Below are 18689 nucleotides of genomic sequence, written 5' to 3' on the forward strand. Positions count from 1 at the left end.
ACAAAACCTGGACTGGGAGGAGGGATCTGTCTCCCTGTTACCCTTTGTGCTATACTCCCCGTAATAGCTATAGCAAACTCAGAGGGTTTCCAGACACATTCTGGGGGACACATAGCGGTCTTCAAATATTACCCCTGTCACTGCCTCACATATTCCCCCCCCCCTCAGTTCAAACGGGCGGGGTTGAACATACGCCAACATACAGGGGGCCCTGGAGAGAGCATCCGCATTGCCCTGCAACCTACCAGCCCGATGTTCCACAGAAAAGTGAAAGTGCTGCAAGGAGAGAAACCACCTGGTGACTCTAGCATTTCTCTCCTTGGCATTCCTCATCCAGACCAAAGGGGAGTGGTCTGTCACCAGGCGAAAGTGTCGCCCCAGCAGGTAGTAGCGGAGGGATTCCAGAGCCCATTTTATGGCCAGGCACTCCTTCTCCACTATGCTATAGTTCTTCTCTGCCGGGGTGAGTTTTCTAATCAAATAGGTGATCGGGTGCTCTTCTCCATCTACCTCCTGGGACAGAACTGCACCCAGACCCACCTCAGAGGCATCTGCCTGTACTATAAACTCCTTTTGAAAGTCAGGGTTGGCAAGGACAGGCTGACCACATAGGACAACCTTTAGCGCCTGAAAGGCTTCCTCTGCTTGTGTATTCCAGTGGCCCATGACAGACTTCTTCCCTTTTAAGAGATCGGTCAAAGGCACCGACCTTCCAGCAAAATTGGGTATGAATCGTCGGTAATACCCCATTATACCCAGAAAGGCTCTTACCTGTGTTGTGGTAAGGGGACGAGGCCAGTTTTGAATGGCTTCGATTTTATTTACTTGTGGCTTGATAACCCCTTGGCCTATCACATACCCCAAGTAACTGGCTTCTTTGAGACCCATAGCACATTTGTGTGGATTCGCCGTCAGACCAGCAGCTCTGAGCGAATCCACTACCGCTTGTACCTGAGATAAGTGGGTGCTCCAGTCACTGCTATAGATGATGAGGTCATCCAAATATGCAGAGGCATATGGTTGATGGGGTTCTAACACCATGTCCATTAATCTCTGAAACGTGGCCGAAGCCCCATGTAAACCAAATGGCAAGACGACATAGTGATATAGCCCCCCTGGCGTGACAAAAGCGGTCTTTTCTTTTACCGCCTCTGTCAGCGGCACCTGCCAGTAACCTTTAGTGAGATCGAGAGTCGTGAAGTACTGGGCCCGTCCCAGTCTATCAGCTCGTTGACCCTGGGCATGGGATACATATCAAATTTCGAAACCTCATTTAACTTTCGGAAGTCATTACAGAATCTTAAAGAACCGTCTGGTTTCAGGATCAGCATAATGGGACTGGCCCATTCACTCGTGGATTTTTCAATAACCCCTAGCTGGAGCATCTTTTTTACCTCCTCCACAATGGCTTGCCTACGAGCCTCTGGTACCCGGTATGGCCTCAGGCGTACCCTTTCTTGAGGCTCCGTGACAATATCATGGTGGATTATGGTTGTTCGGCCGGGTAGGCTTGAGAATACATCCGTATTCCGCTGTACTAACCTCTGAGACTCCCATCTCTGCTGTTTTGAGAGAGAATCCCCTATCCTTACTCCCAATTCATCATCAGCGGACTCCTCCTTTGTTGTTGTCAAGGCACCTGAAAAGGTTAGGTCCAACGTTACGTCAGCCACCATACATTCCCTGTCTTTCCACGCCTTCAGCAGGTTTACATGGTATATTTGGTCTGGTTTTCTTCTACCTGGCTGATCCACCTTATAGTTTACTTCCCCTACTTTCTCCCGGATCTCATAGGGACCTTGCCATTTGGCTAAGAACTTACTTTCTGCGGTAGGTATTAGGACTAAGACATGATCCCCCGGTTTAAAAGACCTGACGGAGGCCTTTCTATTATACTGAGTACTTTGGGCCGCCTGAGCATCCAGCAAATGCTCTTTAACAATGGGCATTACTGCCGTGATACGATCCTGCATACCCATAACGTATTCCACAGTGCTTTTGTGAGGGGTGGGCTCCTGTTCCCAAGTTTCCTTAACAATATCCATCAGTCCCCGCGGATGTCTGCCATACAGTAACTCAAATGGCGAGAACCCGGTGGAAGATTGTGGGACCTCGCGGATAGCGAACATTAAATAGGGCAATAACATGTCCCAATCTTTCCCCTCTTTGGAGACCACCTTTTTCAACATAGCCTTCAGAGTTTTATTAAAACGTTCAACTAGACCATCGGTCTGGGGATGGTACACTGACGTGCGTAGCTGCTTGATCTGGAGGAGTTTGCACAGTTCCTTCGTAATTTTAGACATAAAGGGAGTTCCCTGATCAGTCAGGATTTCTTTGGGTAACCCCACGCGACAGAACATAGCAAACAACTCCCGAGCAATAAGCTTCGCCAAGGTGTGAAGCAGTGGAACGGCCTCCGTGTAACGCGTCGCGTAATCCATCACTACCAGGATGTGCTGGTGACCACGGGCTGATTTTACAATGGGTCCGATCAGATCCATAGCAATCCGCTCAAAAGGTACCTCTATAATGGGTAAAGGTATCAGAGGAGTACGGAAACGGTGCGTGGGTGCGGTCAACTGACAAACGGGGCAGGACTCACAGAACCTCTTAATTTCTGCGCCGACCCCTGGCCAGTAAAACCGCTGAAACATGCGTTCCCGCGTTTTCTCTTCACCTAGGTGCCCACTCATTAGGTGGTTATAAGTCAATTCCAAGGCCTGACGGCAGTACGGCTGAGGGACCACCAACTGTTCCACTATTTCCCCCCGGATTTTATCAACCCGATAGAGCAACTCTCGCTTTAGAGCCATGTAGGGAGTTTCCAGCTTGGCACCAGGCCGCTGGGGTACCCCGTCAATTACCTGTACATTTCTACGTCCAGGAGCCAATGTGGGGTCCCGGAGCTCTGCTGTTCCAAAATTATCTGGAGACACGTTCAACTCCGGGATTGCCTCGGGTGGCTCAACCTCTCCTGCCATTACCTCTAGGGGGAACCTGGCAGGGTTACACTCTGTCCCTATACTGGTGACCCCTACAGCAGGTATCCCTGAGTCGGGATCGTCCGGCTCAGGGCCTGGTTCAATCATACACCTCGGAGGGCTAGGTCACCTCCCACATAATGTCCAGAACAGGGGCAAGTCTCTTCCCAAAATAACATCATACGGAAGTCTTTTCATCACCCCCACGTCATGTTGAACCTCTCCACCTGAGGTAGCAATGGTGACCCTTTCCATAGGGTATTCACGTAGGTCTCCATGAATACAAAGTACCCCTACTTTATGTCCCGTAGGGTTTTCCCCGGAGACCAAGGAGGCATGTACAAGAGTCAATACACTTCCTGAGTCCAACAAAGCCCCTGATGTATAGCCATTAACACGTACTTTGCAGAGATGGGGCTCCTCCCCCATAGTAACAGTGCTTACGGCACCATCAGTATGGTCATACATTGATTCCCGGCGAGCGTACCGGCAGTCCATGGGTTCTGATGTGAGTGGGCACTGTGCCATCAGATGCCCGAGCTGATGGCACCGCCAGCACATAACAGCAGATATGTCCCTGTTTCGGGTGTCCGACTTTGGGGAACCGGGACTCCAGCTGACCTTAGTCTGGGGTTTACTCTCTGCCAGGGTCAAAGACGGGGCAGCACCCGAGGAGGGATGGGAGTCTTTCACCAACTGTGAAGGGGGCGTATCCCTACGGAGTGCCCGCCGTGAAGCAGAGTCCCGGACCAACTCCTGGGTAGCTGTGTAGCGTTCCACCAAATTCACTAGTTGGTCTAGGGTACCGGGATCCCCCTGTCCCACCCACCGTTGAATGGGGGCTGGCAAAGTCCGCACAAACCGTTCAATCACCACCCGCTCGATCATCTGTCTGGGGTTCAAGGTCTCCGGCTGGAGCCATTTTATACACAAGGTCCAGTAAAACATGGGCCTGTGAATGTGCAGGTTTTCCCTCCACAAAGGACCACTGATTCACTCGCTGGGCCCAGAGATAAGTGTTAACCCCTATTCGTGCAAGGATCTCACCTTTCAGTGTGCCATAGTCCTTGGCATCCTCCGTGCTGAGATCCAGGTAGGCTTTTTGGGGTTCACCTACCAAGAACGGGGCCACGACATCAGTCCAACGGTCGATAGACAATTTCTCTCGCTCAGCGGTCCTCTCAAACACAGAGAGAAAGGCTTCTGGGTCGTCCTCTGCACTCATCTTCGTAAGTGCCGCCCTTACTCTGTCCTGGGTTTACAAGAAGGACTGGATGACCTGGCATTACCGCTGGGAGCGCGTCTCGCAGAGCCGCAAGCTGCTGAGTCAACAAGCTGTTTGTCTCCTGTTGCTGAACTAACGCCCGCTGCAGCTGGGCATTGGTTTTATGCTGCGGAGCATTAGCCTGTTGCTGTTGTGCACTGGTTTGTGCAAAAGCCTGCTGTAGTGAAGCACTAGACTGGGCCAGCTGCTTTATAAGATCCTCCATGGTGACTGCTGAGTTAAACTAACTTTGCAGGCTTAATCATAAACATGTGGAATCTGGGTTGCCCCTAGCAACCAGGCTGCAATGCCCACAAGCTTCGTGGACCCGCCGAACCACCGCAGTCAGTAAAAAAGAAAAAAAAATAATTTTTTTTTTCTTTTCCAGGGAAGTACATCTTAGGCCATTGCCCTTAGCAACCAGGCTGCCATGCCCGCATTCTCCACCATAATGTGAGGTAGCAGCGTTGCTTGGGCAAAAACGTGAGGCAGCAGCGTGTTCACACCAACAGTTATTTATTGTTGCAGCATAAATAGATCCAATTTCCCACAATCAAAGTCTCTTCCGGATCACAGCCGATGCATATAGACAAATCCTTTTTATACAAAGTCTTGTTACCTTAGGACCCCGTTAACCGCAGGGGTCTTGTTAAGGTTCTCCTCGGCTCACACTCTTGGCCTGTGTTCCCTCCACACAGAGCCAGCTCCACTCACACTGCATGTGTTAGCTTCCACAAGCCTTCTCTCAACTGAGACACACCCTGCTGTGCTCTGCAACATTTAAACTAAAATCATGGACATGAGGATTGCTACAAAACCTGGACTGGGAGGAGGGATCTGTCTCCCTGTTACCCTTTGTGCTATACTCCCCGTAATAGCTACAGCAAACTCCGAGGGTTTCCAGACACATTCTGGGGGACACATAGCGGTCCTCAAATATTACCCCTGTCACTGCCTCACACCTGTTATTGCATTTTAATGCCCTTTACCGATCAGATTAATAGATTTTATATTTTGATAGAGCGAGCATTTATGAACTTGGTGATACCAAATAGGTCTGGAAAAAGGGGGGTGATTTGAACTTTTAGGTTTTTTTTCATAAGTTTTAAAAATGTTTTTATTGATTTTACTAGTCCCCTTAGGTACACCACTGTAATGCGATTTTTCTCTTGCCCCATAGACTTCAATGGGTGTGAGAGAAACAAGGATCGCATTACAGTCGCAGCATGCTGCGACTGTTTTCTTGGTCCGATTAGGGCTGAGAAAATAATCGCTCACGGTGCTGGCACAGAGGTCCGAGTGGAATGTGATGTTTTATCGCACTCCACTCACTCCGATTTTCATGCCGTGTTTCTTAAGGTACCGTCACACATAACGAGATCGCAGCTGAGTCACGGTTTCTGTGACTCAGTAGCGATCCCGTTAGCGATCTTGTTATGTGTGACATCTACCAGCGATCAGGCCCCTGCTGTGAGATCTCTAGTCGTTGCCGAATGATCCAGGCCATTTTCTTCAAAGGCGATGTCCTGCTGGGCAGGACGCATCGCTGTGTTTGACACTGTGTGACAGGGTCACAGTGACTGCTGAGATTGTTATACAGGTCGCTACTGCGACCTGTATTGCTCCTGCATCGCTGGTAAGGTCTGACTGTGACATCTCAGCTGCGACCTCCCAGCGACTTACCTGCGATCCTTATCAGGTCACATCGTTTTCGGGATTGCTGGTAAGTCGTTGTGTGTGACTGGGCCTTTAGGCTCATGCTTCAGACCATTTCTATACAATCAAATAGAGCCGGCCAGGATTGGCAGCTAGTGTGCATGTGCTAAAACACGCACTATAGAGAATCCCAGCCACCTCCATTGTAGACTCTATAGGAATGAAGTGCGCATGTCTAACCTGTGGCAACATGTGATAAAAAGTAGTGATAAGGGAAGAATGGACAGTACTTGCTTCCTTTCTCATTGGATACCATTCTCTTTCTATTTCTTAACTTGAGAGTAACCATTTAAAGCAGGAATGTCAAACTCAAATACACAAAGGGCCAAAATCAACATCTGGACAAAGTTGAAGACCAACCTTGATATTTATTAAATGCCTACAATTCATCAAGTTTTTCCTTAATCAGCAATAATATGGTGATCCTTTTTGTTCTGAGAACAAACAAAGGGGTTGTCCCACAAACAATGTATATATCATGATATAATCCTAATACAACAATATACAAGACTAACTATCAAAAAATTACCGTACTATCTTTCTAGATAGTATTTAAATACTAATGGCAAATTGCCAAAGTCACATGGGGGTTAAAAGTTAATCAAGGCTGTGAGGTAAATCCGGAGATATGACGATAAATCATGATATTCAAGTTATGTCAGGAAGCCCTCTCCTGGTGTCACCCCCCCTTTCCTTCACACAACTTGTTTAGCAACCCATCCCATGGCCATCTCCTGTGATATGGAAATTAGGTGATGTGAGAACAAAGGACACAGGATGACTCCCTGCCGTCACCCTGTAACAAGAGTTGTATCTCATTATAAGGCTCTGGAACTAGCCAGACAGAACGACTCCAGTAAAAAATGGTTCATATCTCGCAAGCCATATTTCCGATAAATACGGCAACCATAAAAATGGTGTTTTCGCATGCGGACGATGCTGGCACACCTTTTTTATGGGAGCGGGAGCTTGGGAAATACCCCAGGCGTGATATCAGCCAATGTGGAACTAGTAGACAAGTCATGAAACCTCTCATTCTGTAGCTAAATTCATAACTGTCACAATGAGAGCATTGGCGTCCGCCTACGACGCTCCCAGGCCAAGTTATGGCCATATTCCATGTTGTGGATTTTGTCCATAACTCCAGCCAGGGGTGGAGCAGTGCTCCCTCTGAGGTCACGAAGGTAGGAGGGGACCTGGATTTGTCCAGGTTGATAACCCTACTTCGGCCATTTTCCAGTGTTCTTTCGCTGGGGGTCACGTGTGAGAAACATCTGTGGGAGTTCCTAGAAACCTGGTCTACAGCGCCCCCCTGTGGCCAGACGCACAAGGTAACTGATTGAATTGCATACCTGTTGTAAACCATGCTTTATCTGTAACTGTACTCTGACATATGTATATTCTGTAGATTCCCTATTGTATATATTGTAGTTTCTAGTGTGCTTTAGGCTGATTAAATTATATAATTAATCTTGGGCTGTTCTGTTATCTCGATCTTGAATCCCACGTCTGTGTGTTCGGCTAATAGTTACCGTGAAGCGGTTGGTGGCAGCGAGTTTGTGCCAAGGATTATTGTGGGGAGGCCAGTGAGATTCGGGGAGATTTTATATATTCCGCCCGCGGAGGTCGGGGGAATATATACCCTACTCTCACCGGGGACCCTTCAATAATCGGCATAAGTAGTATAGCGGCCTCCTTGCTTATTGTCGGGCAATTCCATAATTGGCCTGACTATAAGAGGGGCGCTAGAGAGCGCGTCACGTGCTCTGTCTGTCGGTCGGGAGGTATAAAGGAGGGGTGACCCCCACTTGTTACCCCCCGATTGTGACGTACTGGTAGCCAGCGCGGGGGATTTCTGAGTGACCCCCCCGGTGGTTTGTGACATATTGGTGGCATAGCGGTGGGATCGAGATAATAGTGTGTGTGAGTGTGAGACCCATACTCCCAGACACTAAAGACTGCCTGCAGCAGCTGTGGCTGCTGGGGTCTTCAGACTAGCTCAACACTAGAGTGTCAGAGTGCAGATACTGTAAGGTGTGTGGAGGCATCAGGTGTCAGTTCTGTGTCAGTGACCAAAAGTCTGCAAGAATGGCTGATGGCACCAGGAGCAGAGCTATGCAACTGGCCAATGCTAAGGCAGGAGCCGAAGAGAGGGAGGACGGTGCTGTGGACAGCAATGAGGAGGTTGCCCACGAGTCCTCCAGGAGCTCGACGCCAGAAAACCGTTCTGCCGAGGACATTGCACAACCTGGCACTGCTGGACAAGATGAGGAGGAGCTCACCCAAGGTTCCTCAACGAGCCAGATGCCAGCCCTCCGCTCTGAAAGGGACAGTGAATCGCCTAGCTCTGCAGCGTGCCGCAGATCACCACGTGCCATTCCACCGAGCCTGGGAGGCTCGGATAGCCTTCTTCAAATGGCTATGGCCCTTCTCCAGGCTGGAGACCAGAAGGGCTACAAGGAACTCCTGGCAGAGCGCAGGGCAGAGCGGCAGGCAGCGCGTGACGCTGAGGCTGCGGAGCGGCACGCAGAGCGTGAGGCTGCGGAGCGAGAGCGGCAGGCAGCGCGTGAAGAGCGAGAGCGAGAGCGACAGGCAGACCGTGACTACCAGCTGCAGCTAGCTCAGCTCCGGCCCTCATCAGCCACACGTGACCTTCGAGACACCAAACTTCCAAAGGTCCGTGTTGAGGACTTCCCAGTGCTGGAGAAGGATGGAGACTTGGACTCTTTCTTGACTGCTTTTGAACGGACTTGCTTGCAGCACCATCTGGACAAGGACCAGTGGGCCAAATACCTGACCCCCCGTTTAAGGGGTAAGGCCCTGGATATCCTTGGGGACTTGCCTGCTGAGGCAGATCAGGGCTACGACACCATCAAGCGGGCCCTGATCCAACAGTACAACCTCACTCCAGAGTCCTACCGCAAGAAGTTCCGGAGCCTACAGAAGGGACCAAAGGACTCCTGGGCTGACCACCGGCGGGCACTTGCCCGAGCTGCCGACCACTGGACCCAAGGCCTGCAGCTTTCCACCGGACCGGAGATCCTGGACTTGTTCATCACGGAGCAACTCTTGTGGAACTGCCCTGAGGATCTCCGCCAGTTCATCCGAGACCAGAAGCCAAAGGGGTCCACGGCTACAGCTGCCCTGGCCGATGACTACACCAACAATCGGGCTCCTGAAGCCAGGAGAGCAGCCACCAGCAGCACCTGGAGAGGGGGTAAGATGAACTCTGCGACTGCCCCACCTGCCCCTAGACTGCAGGGAGTGTCCCCCTCAACTCCCCTCTCCAGGCCCGTGGCAGAACCAAGACGGTGCCACCAGTGCAACCTACCTGGACACTTCAAGGCCATGTGCCCTCAGCGTCCCAAGGCCCCGGCTCCGTCCCCGTCCCAAGGGCCGCCCAAGGTGTATTGTGTGGGTGGGGGTGGTGGTAGGTCCCTGGACAGCTTCCAACCTGTCACCGTCGGCCGGTCTGTGACCATAGGACTGCGAGACAGCGCCTCGGAGGTGACTCTGGTGCGGCCTGAGATGGTGTCCCCCCAAGACTTGATCCCTGGGAAAACCCTCGCTGTCTCCGGGATTGGAGGCATTGACCCGGCGCTGCCTGTTGCTGACATTTATGTGGACTGGGGCGCAGGGCGAGGGGTGAGGGAGGTGGGGGTAACTGATCGGATCCCCGCAAACGTGCTACTTGGGACAGATTTGGGGCAGATAACCTCCCAGTTTGGGCCCCAACCAAGGGCTGAACCTTCAGCCAGTACTGACATGCCTCCGGACAATGTTAATGTGTTATCTATGAATGATGTAAGGGAGGAGGGAGTGAACTCTGATATTTCTGCTTGCATAGACACCATAGACACACACACAGCTGCAGCTGTGACAGGGGAGGGGGTCAGAGAAAGGTGTGACAATGCCTCTACAAGTAATCAGCCTGTGAGCTGGGATCTGCTGCCCTCTGCAGGGATAAGCAGAGAGCAGGGTGCTGCAGGGGGAGGACCAGTGTGTGGGGTGGGGGCTACCACAGCAAATGTGGGGTCCCCAGAGATTTCACAGCGGGGTTCTGTTGCTGCAGGAGGGGAACAGGCAGGTGAGATTGGGGCCGGTCCAGGAGCGGAAGTGCTCCCAGGTAAGATCTCGGTGCATGGTTCCCCCACAACCGGGGTGTCAGGAAGCCAGGTAGGTCTGCCTGAACCGGCAACTTGGTCAGGAACGGAGGAGGAGCAGGCACGACCCACGGTCGCAGCGGCTGTGGCCGCTGTCACCCGCAGTGGGAGTGCGGGAAGCCAAGGGGCCTCCCAGAGGTCCGATAGCTCTTCCCCTTCTGACCCAGTGGCAGCCGAGTCAGGTGGAGGCCAGGACACAGGTCCCGGGGTACTGACCGAAGATGTGACAGTCTCGTCGATTCTGGCCACATCTAGTCAGGGGTTTCAGGCAGCGTTAGAAGCTGACGACAGCCTGAAAGCTCTTAAGGAGCAGGCGGCACAGCCTCCCTCGGACTCGGACCCGGAGCGAGTGGTCTGGGACCAAGGACGGCTGTACCGGGCCACGGTCCAGCAGGGTTCACCGGAGGCGTGGCCCAGGGACCGACAGTTGGTGGTACCCTATCCGTTCCGGACGGAGTTGTTGCGGATCGCACATGAGATTCCGATGGCCGGACACCTAGGGATCGCTAAGACCAAGGCCAGGTTAAACCAGCATTTCTACTGGCCAAAATGGGGGCCGATGTGGCTGCCTACTGCCGTTCGTGTGAAACCTGTCAGAGAGTGGGGAAGGCGGGGCCACGCCCCAAAGCCCCACTAGTATCTCTGCCAATCATCGATGAGCCTTTCAGGAGGGTGGCTGTGGATCTGGTCGGCCCGCTGGCCATCCCCAGCAGCTCCGGGAAACGCTTCCTACTGACGGTAGTGGACTATGCCACCCGGTACCCAGAAGCAGTGGCCTTGTCGTCCATTCGGGCTGACAAGGTGGCCACCGCATTGCTGGAGATTTTCTCCCGAGTGGGTTTTCCCCAGGAAATGCTCACTGACCGGGGGACCCAATTCATGTCCCAGCTGATGGAGGCCCTCTGTAAGCAAGTCCAGGTGCGACATCTGGTGGCCAGCCCGTACCATCCACAGACTAATGGCCTGTGCGAGCGGTTCAATGGCACCTTAAAGCAGATGCTTAAGATGTTGGTCGACTCCCATGGGCGTGACTGGGAGCGGTATCTCCCACACCTGTTATTTGCTTACCGGGAGGTTCCACAGGCCTCAACAGGATTCTCACCGTTTGAGCTCCTGTACGGGCGACGTGTGCGGGGCCCCCTGGCTCTGGTGAAAGAGGCTTGGGAAGGGGATTTGGCCACCCCTGGAGTGTCGGTTATCGAGTATGTCATGCGCTTCCGGGACAAAATGCAGGCCTTGACGCAACTGGTACACGACAATATGGCTTAAGCCCAGGCCGATCAGAAGCGTTGGTACGACCAGAACGCTTGTGAGAGGACCTACCAAGTGGGTCAAAAGGTGTGGGTACTGGTCCCCGTACCACAGGACAAGCTTCAGGCAGCCTGGGAAGGCCCATACCTCGTGTACCAGCAGCTCAACCCTGTAACGTACCTGGTCACCCTGGACCCTGCCCGTGGAAGGCGGAAGCCCTTCCATGTGAACATGATGAAGGCACATCATGAGCGGGAGGCATGTGCGCTCCCAGTGTGCAACCTGCCCGAGGAGGGAGAAGCGGAAACCCTCTTGGATATGCTAGCCCAGGTTAGGGCAGGCGGATCCATTGAGGATGTGGAGGTTGGCCACCAGCTCTTGGAAGACCAACGGTCCCAGCTGTGGGCCACCCTCCTCCCCTTCCGGGGGTTGTTTACCAACCAGCCCGGAAGGACTGACTTGGCTGTCCATCACGTGGACACTGGGGATCATCCCCCGATCCGGCGTTCAGCATATCGGGTCTCCCTGGAGGTGCAGCAACACATGCGCCAGGAGATTGACGAGATGCTGAAGCTGGGGGTGATCCAGGCATCCAACAGCGCTTGGGCCTCGCCTGTAGTCCTCGTCCCTAAGAAGGACCGAACCACTCGGTTCTGCGTGGACTACAGGGGGCTCAATGCTGTCACGGTCGCCGATGCGTACCCAATGCCACGCATCGATGACCTGCTCGATCAGTTGGCCGGGGCTCAGTACCTGACCATCATGGACCTGAGCCGGGGATATTGGCAGATCCCCCTGACTCGCAAGGCCAGGGAACGCTCTGCCTTTATTACCCCATTTGGACTGTACGAGTCCACGGTGATGCCATTCGGGATGAGGAATGCCCCTGCCACTTTCCAGCGGATGGTCAACACCCTGCTCAAGGGACTTGAAGGGTACGCGGCCGCGTACCTGGATGACATTGCCGTCTTCAGTCCCACCTGGGAAGATCACCTAGAGCATCTAGCACAGGTGCTCAGGCGGGTCCACCGGGCAGGTTTGACCATCAAGCCGGGCAAGTGTCAGCTGGCCATGAGCGAGGTCCAGTACCTCGGTCACCGGGTAGGCGGGGGAACACTGAAGCCCGAGCCTGAGAAAGTGGAGGCCATCGCATCCTGGCCCACCCCCAGGACCAAGAAGCAGGTGATGTCCTTCTTGGGGACCGCTGGGTACTATAGGAGGTTTGTTCCATGCTATAGTAGCCTGGCAAAGCCCCTGACGGACCTCACCAAGAAGAAGCTGCCCTCTGCAGTCGATTGGACAATGGACTGCGAGACAGCCTTCCGGGCCCTAAAGGACGCCCTGTCCAGCCCGCCCGTGCTACAGGCAGCCGACTTCACGCGGCCGTTTGTAGTACAGACCGACGCCAGTGACTTCGGCCTCGGTGCGGTGCTCAGCCAGGTGGACTCTGCGAGCCAAGAGCACCCAGTCTTGTACCTGAGCAGGAAGCTGTTACCGAGGGAAGTGGCCTATTCCACAATGGAGAAGGAGTGCCTGGCCATAGTGTGGGCCCTGCAGCGTCTGCAACCCTATCTATACGGGCGCCACTTCATCGTGGAGACGGACCACAACCCCCTCAGCTGGTTGCACACCGTCTCTGGGACGAATGGGCGACTGTTGCGATGGAGCCTTGCGCTCCAGCAATACAACTTCACCATTCGCCACAAAAGGGGCCGTGACCACGGTAACGCAGACGGGCTGTCCCGACAAGGAGAGGTCGCGGACGGGCGCACGGGGGAACACCGGAGTGTGCTGCCCCCTAGCGCCCTCAAAAGGGGGGAGGTGTGAGGTAAATCCGGAGATATGACGATAAATCATGATATTCAAGTTATGTCAGGAAGCCCTCTCCTGGTGTCACCCCCCCTTTCCTTCACACAACTTGTTTAGCAACCCATCCCATGGCCATCTCCTGTGATATGGAAATTAGGTGATGTGGGAACAAAGGACACAGGATGACTCCCTGCCGTCACCCTGTAACAAGAGTTGTATCTCATTATAAGGCTCTGGAACTAGCCAGACAGAACGACTCCAGTAAAAAATGGTTCATATCTCGCAAGCCATATTTCTGATAAATACGGCAACCATAAAAATGGTGTTTTCGCATGCGGACGATGCTGGCACACCTTTTTTATGGGAGCGGGAGCTTGGGAAATACCCCAGGCGTGATATCAGCCAATGTGGAACTAGTAGACAAGTCATGAAACCTCTCATTCTGTAGCTAAATTCATAACTGTCACAATGAGAGCATTGGCGTCCGCCTACGACGCTCCCAGGCCAAGTTATGGCCATATTCCATGTTGTGGATTTTGTCCATAACTCCAGCCAGGGGTGGAGCAGTGCTCCCTCTGAGGTCACGAAGGTAGGAGGGGACCTGGATTTGTCCAGGTTGATAACCCTACTTCGGCCATTTTCCAGTGTTCTTTCGCTGGGGGTCACGTGTGAGAAACATCTGTGGGAGTTCCTAGAAACCTGGTCTACAGCGCCCCCCTGTGGCCAGACGCACAAGGTAACTGATTGAATTGCATACCTGTTGTAAACCATGCTTTATCTGTAACTGTACTCTGACATATGTATATTCTGTAGATTCCCTATTGTATATATTGTAGTTTCTAGTGTGCTTTAGGCTGATTAAATTATATAATTAATCTTGGGCTGTTCTGTTATCTCGATCTTGAATCCCACGTCTGTGTGTTCGGCTAATAGTTACCGTGAAGCGGTTGGTGGCAGCGAGTTTGTGCCAAGGATTATTGTGGGGAGGCCAGTGAGATTCGGGGAGATTTTATATATTCCGCCCGCGGAGGTCGGGGGAATATATACCCTACTCTCACCGGGGACCCTTCAATAATCGGCATAAGTAGTATAGCGGCCTCCTTGCTTATTGTCGGGCAATTCCATAATTGGCCTGACTATAAGAGGGGCGCTAGAGAGCGCGTCACGTGCTCTGTCTGTCGGTCGGGAGGTATAAAGGAGGGGTGACCCCCACTTGTTACCCCCCGATTGTGACGTACTGGTAGCCAGCGCGGGGGATTTCTGAGTGACCCCCCCCGGTGGTTTGTGACAAAGGCGCTACTGAATCACTGAATATAAATTAAAGGATGGAGGATCTTTAAAAAAAAATACCATTACATATGACAGATCTTATATAATTAGTATATAGATTAAATGATATTAAACACTATAGAAATAGTTATATAAAGAAGTCACATGGGGACTGAAAAGTCAATTCAGGTGCTACAAAGGGAATGTGTGCAGCAGAATGGGTCCACAAGAAACTGCAATTATTTTAATAGCAAGGTCAAGCTACATAGCAATATCTTTAGTATAGGTTTGCGGCACACTATCTCCCTGGAAAAAGGCGGCATGCCGAAACGCGCACGTCAGGTGTGGAGGCACAGCGCCTTATTATCAGGTATTGGTCACTCATAATTTTTTTGGGCTAGAATATAAAATATTATGGCGTCAGTCAGTCTTGGTGGTTCATAGGGGATAGTGTGCCGCAAACCTATACTAAAGATATTGCTATGTAGCTTGACCTTGCTATTAAAATAATTGCAGTTTCTTATGGACCCATTCTGCTGCACACATTCCCTTTGTAGCACCTGAATTGACTTTTCAGTCCCCATGTGACTTCTTTATATAACTATTTCTATAGTGTTTAATATCATTTAATCTATATACTAATTATATAAGATCTGTCATATGTAATAGTATTTTTTTTTAAAGATCCTCCATCCTTTAATTTATATTCAGTGAGATATTTGTTGCATACTTACCTCTTTTGGGTTTTAATAAGCCGTATACTAAATTTACTTACGGTATCTGGTTGTTGTACTGTGCATCCTCCTTTTTTCATTATTTCTCCGCTACAGACATTTCCATCAATTTAATGGTTAAAATAAAAATTGAAGTTTAATTCTGTTCAGTGTCTTAAGTGCATCTTTTCTATATAACTCAAGAATGTAACCATGTACAGAGAGATCAGTGGATTTCTAATTACAGCATCAGCCCCCAGGAAAAAGACACCTGAGACCCCCTATCCAAGAAGAAAGAGACCCTTGCTGCCTTGTTTTCAGAGGCTGTTGATCACCATGGCCAGTGTTGTGCTGACAGCCATGTAATATCCTACTGTTGTGCCATAGACATGTATTAGATGTGGTGTAAGTTAACACTAGCTGTACATGTGGCAGCAATGATCATCAGCCACAGCTATCCTTTGTACACAAGCACAAAGGATAGATGCATCATATGATAAGTTGTTAGTCCCCCACATTACTTACAAGGAGTCCAGCAGAGGTTTGGCCGTGTCCTTGGTGCTGAGCCTGCGCTGTGAGTAAGGCTGCTTTCACACATCCGGTTTTTGCTGAGCGGCACAATACGGCGCTTTGCAGAAAAAACCCAACAGTTTTTTTTTGCCGCCGGTTGTTTTTTTCTGCATAGACTTGCATTAGCGCCGTATTGTGCCGCATGGCCTTGCGTTGCGTCTGGTTTTTGCCGGATGCAGCAGATTTAGCCTATACAGCGGCCGAATGGAACGTTGCCTGGCACGTGTTTGTGCGGCAAAAAAAACGCATCGCGCCGGATCCAGTGTGATGCGGCGCGAATTACAATGCAAGCCTATGGACGCCGGATGCGGCGTCCTGCGGCAAAAACCGCATCCGGCCGCCGGATGCGTTTTTTTGCACTGCGCATGCTCAGTATCAAGCCGCATTCGTCAAAAAACGGACGGGCCGCATGGAACAACTTATGCAACGGATCAGTTTTTTTCGCCGCATCTGTTGCATAGGTTTTTGAGCTGCACTGCAAAAACCGGATGTGTGAAAGCAGCCTAAAGATGATCCAGTGACCTTTCTGCGTTCCCTGGTCCAGCAGTGAGAAGCGATCATCACCCTGCTTGCTGTCCAATCCACCTGTCTTCTGATTGCAGCCTTTTTGGCTTTGACCTTCTTGGTGCCCAGTACCTGCACTGTGGGTTTGGTCGCCTCCAATAAGGCTCCGGGCTGCAGTTCTGCTGTATCACTGTGGGGTTGCAACACATTTTGAGGACAAAAATGCTCATGATGCCATGATATCAAGGTGTGATGTGACGTGTTGGAGACATGTACACGGGAGGGGATGGGTGGTCCGTGGCTCTGGTGTGGGCTTGGTGGCAGATTGAGTAGGAGGGTGTACGGTTTGTATTATTAGCATGTGCTGTACACTAGAGCGCTGGTAGATATTGGGTATTTCTTCGCAGGCCAAATATAATTACACTGCAGGCCTGAATGTGACATGTGTGGTTAAAAAGGTTTTGCCTAAGATTGGGAAAAAGTAGAAAGAGGCCACTGCTTGTTCATGACCTGTTTGGTATTTTTGTTCTTGCCCATTAATGGGTCTCTCCTGCAGTACCAGACACTTTCCAGTTCTCCAATTCTGGACAGTCCATTTAACACTAACTGTATAGGTGCAAAACTGAAATGTAATGTGGCCGCCTGCAGAAAATAAAATAAGGTTATTCCCAGTTATAGTATATTCACTGATTCAGTGTCTTATAGTGATAAAGTTAAGGGTATGTCCATATGAAGTGTTGTGGATTTTTAAGCAAATCAGCTGGAAATCACTACTACATCTGTTGAGGAGAGCCATAAGATGAAATAATTAATCTCTGGACATAGGAAGTGTGTGGGAAGTGTGTTCAATTAAATCAGTTCTCTATACATAAGCCAGTCACTCTTCAGAGAAACCAAAGATGGCCCCCGATGACATCACAGACCCTACCATCAGCATGGATCCAGCAGATGACATCCCTCCCATCACCATCACCATGGATCCATCCAATGAAGTCATAGACCCGCCTATGATGATACCCACCAATCAGCTCATGGACTAACACATTGTTCAACCCACTGACCAATGAACACATCCGGACATGCCCCTTTCCAAGGTTATATCAGGGCATGCTTCAGTTGAAATAAAGCAGAGTCCGGGCCGACTTTTGTCGAGAAAAGATGAATATCAGACTGTGTCTGATCTCATTTTTCAAGCATGCACTCGATCTACACCAATTAGAATCAGGCAGTAGGCAACTTGTGGAACTTTGTAAGAATTAACCTTAACACATCCTCTTCAAATACTGTTTTGAATATTCTTTGATGCAGATTTTCAAGCAGATGCGGGTAAAAATCCATATCAAACGGTGTGTGAACGTACCCTTAAGGTCCAACTGCACGGCCATTGTCTTTCATGAACTGAGAGTTTGTCTGATCTATTGCATAAGCACTAAAAGGGCGCTTTACACGCAGCAACATCACAAGCGATGTCGCACGTGAAAGCACCCGCCCCTGTCGTTTGTGCGTCACGGGCAAATCGCTGCCCGTGGCACACAATATCTCTTGTACCCGTCACACGTACTTCCTGCCTAGCGACGTCGCTGTGGCCGGCGAACAGCCTCCTTTCTAAGGGGGCGGTTTGTGAGACGTCACACGGCAGGCGTCCAATCAAAGCGGAGGGGCGGAGAGCAGCCGCATGAATGTCACGCCCACCTCGTTGCCGGAGGACGCAGGTACGGTGTTTGTCGTTCCGTCCAACAATGATATTTGGGAAATGGACGACGTGTCAACAGTCAACGATTTGGTGAGTATTTTGCATCGTTAGCGGTCGTTCGTACGTGTCACATGCAACGACGTCACTAACAATGCCGGATGACCGGCAATATCTCGTTAGCGATGTCGTTGCATGTAACGGGGCCTTAACTGTATTCTTGGAGCACTATGATTACACATAGATATGATCAATCTCTTTATACAATGTCATATTTTTTTTTCAGACTATTGGGGCAGCATTTGTCGCTAAAGCTATAAATGTTGGAGGCCGGAATGTGATGCTGGGAATTTGGGTAAGTAGTTCTGGGAGAATGGACCTTGGAAACCCTGTAAGTTAAAAAAAATGTCCCCAAAAGTGTACATAGCTTTTAATGTATTAAAGAGAACCTGTCATTGAATGTGCAGTGATATCTGTGGGCAGCATTTACAGTTGGGGGGGGAGCTGAGAAGATTGATATGAGTTAGTGGGAAAAGATTAAATGGTTTTTCCCATCTCCAAGATCCTATATTAACATGTAGCAGGGGCTATAATAATATGAGCAAATACCTCTATCATTGTAGTATCATTCTCCTGATTAGCCAGGTCACTTACCTCATGTTCAGGGCACTGCAGGGCCTTCGGTATCCATCGTTATGAACACAAGCAACTAACTGACTGTATGTGTGATAGTAACCATGGATACCTAAGATCCTA

General features: G+C 50.8%; 1 protein-coding gene across 1 annotated transcript in view; it reads left to right on the forward strand.

Moving 5' to 3' along the window:
- RAB24 (RAB24, member RAS oncogene family) overlaps positions 1 to 18689 on the forward strand; it is a 79995-nt gene that overhangs the window by 23577 nt on the left and 37729 nt on the right. The window contains exon 2 of the mRNA XM_075344527.1: positions 18220 to 18288. Within this exon, the coding sequence (XP_075200642.1) occupies positions 18220 to 18288 (69 nt within the window). The remainder of the gene's footprint in view (positions 1 to 18219; positions 18289 to 18689) is intronic.

The sequence above is a fragment of the Anomaloglossus baeobatrachus genome, chromosome 4, assembly GCF_048569485.1.
Source record: "Anomaloglossus baeobatrachus isolate aAnoBae1 chromosome 4, aAnoBae1.hap1, whole genome shotgun sequence".
Taxonomy (NCBI): Eukaryota; Metazoa; Chordata; class Amphibia; order Anura; family Aromobatidae; genus Anomaloglossus; species Anomaloglossus baeobatrachus.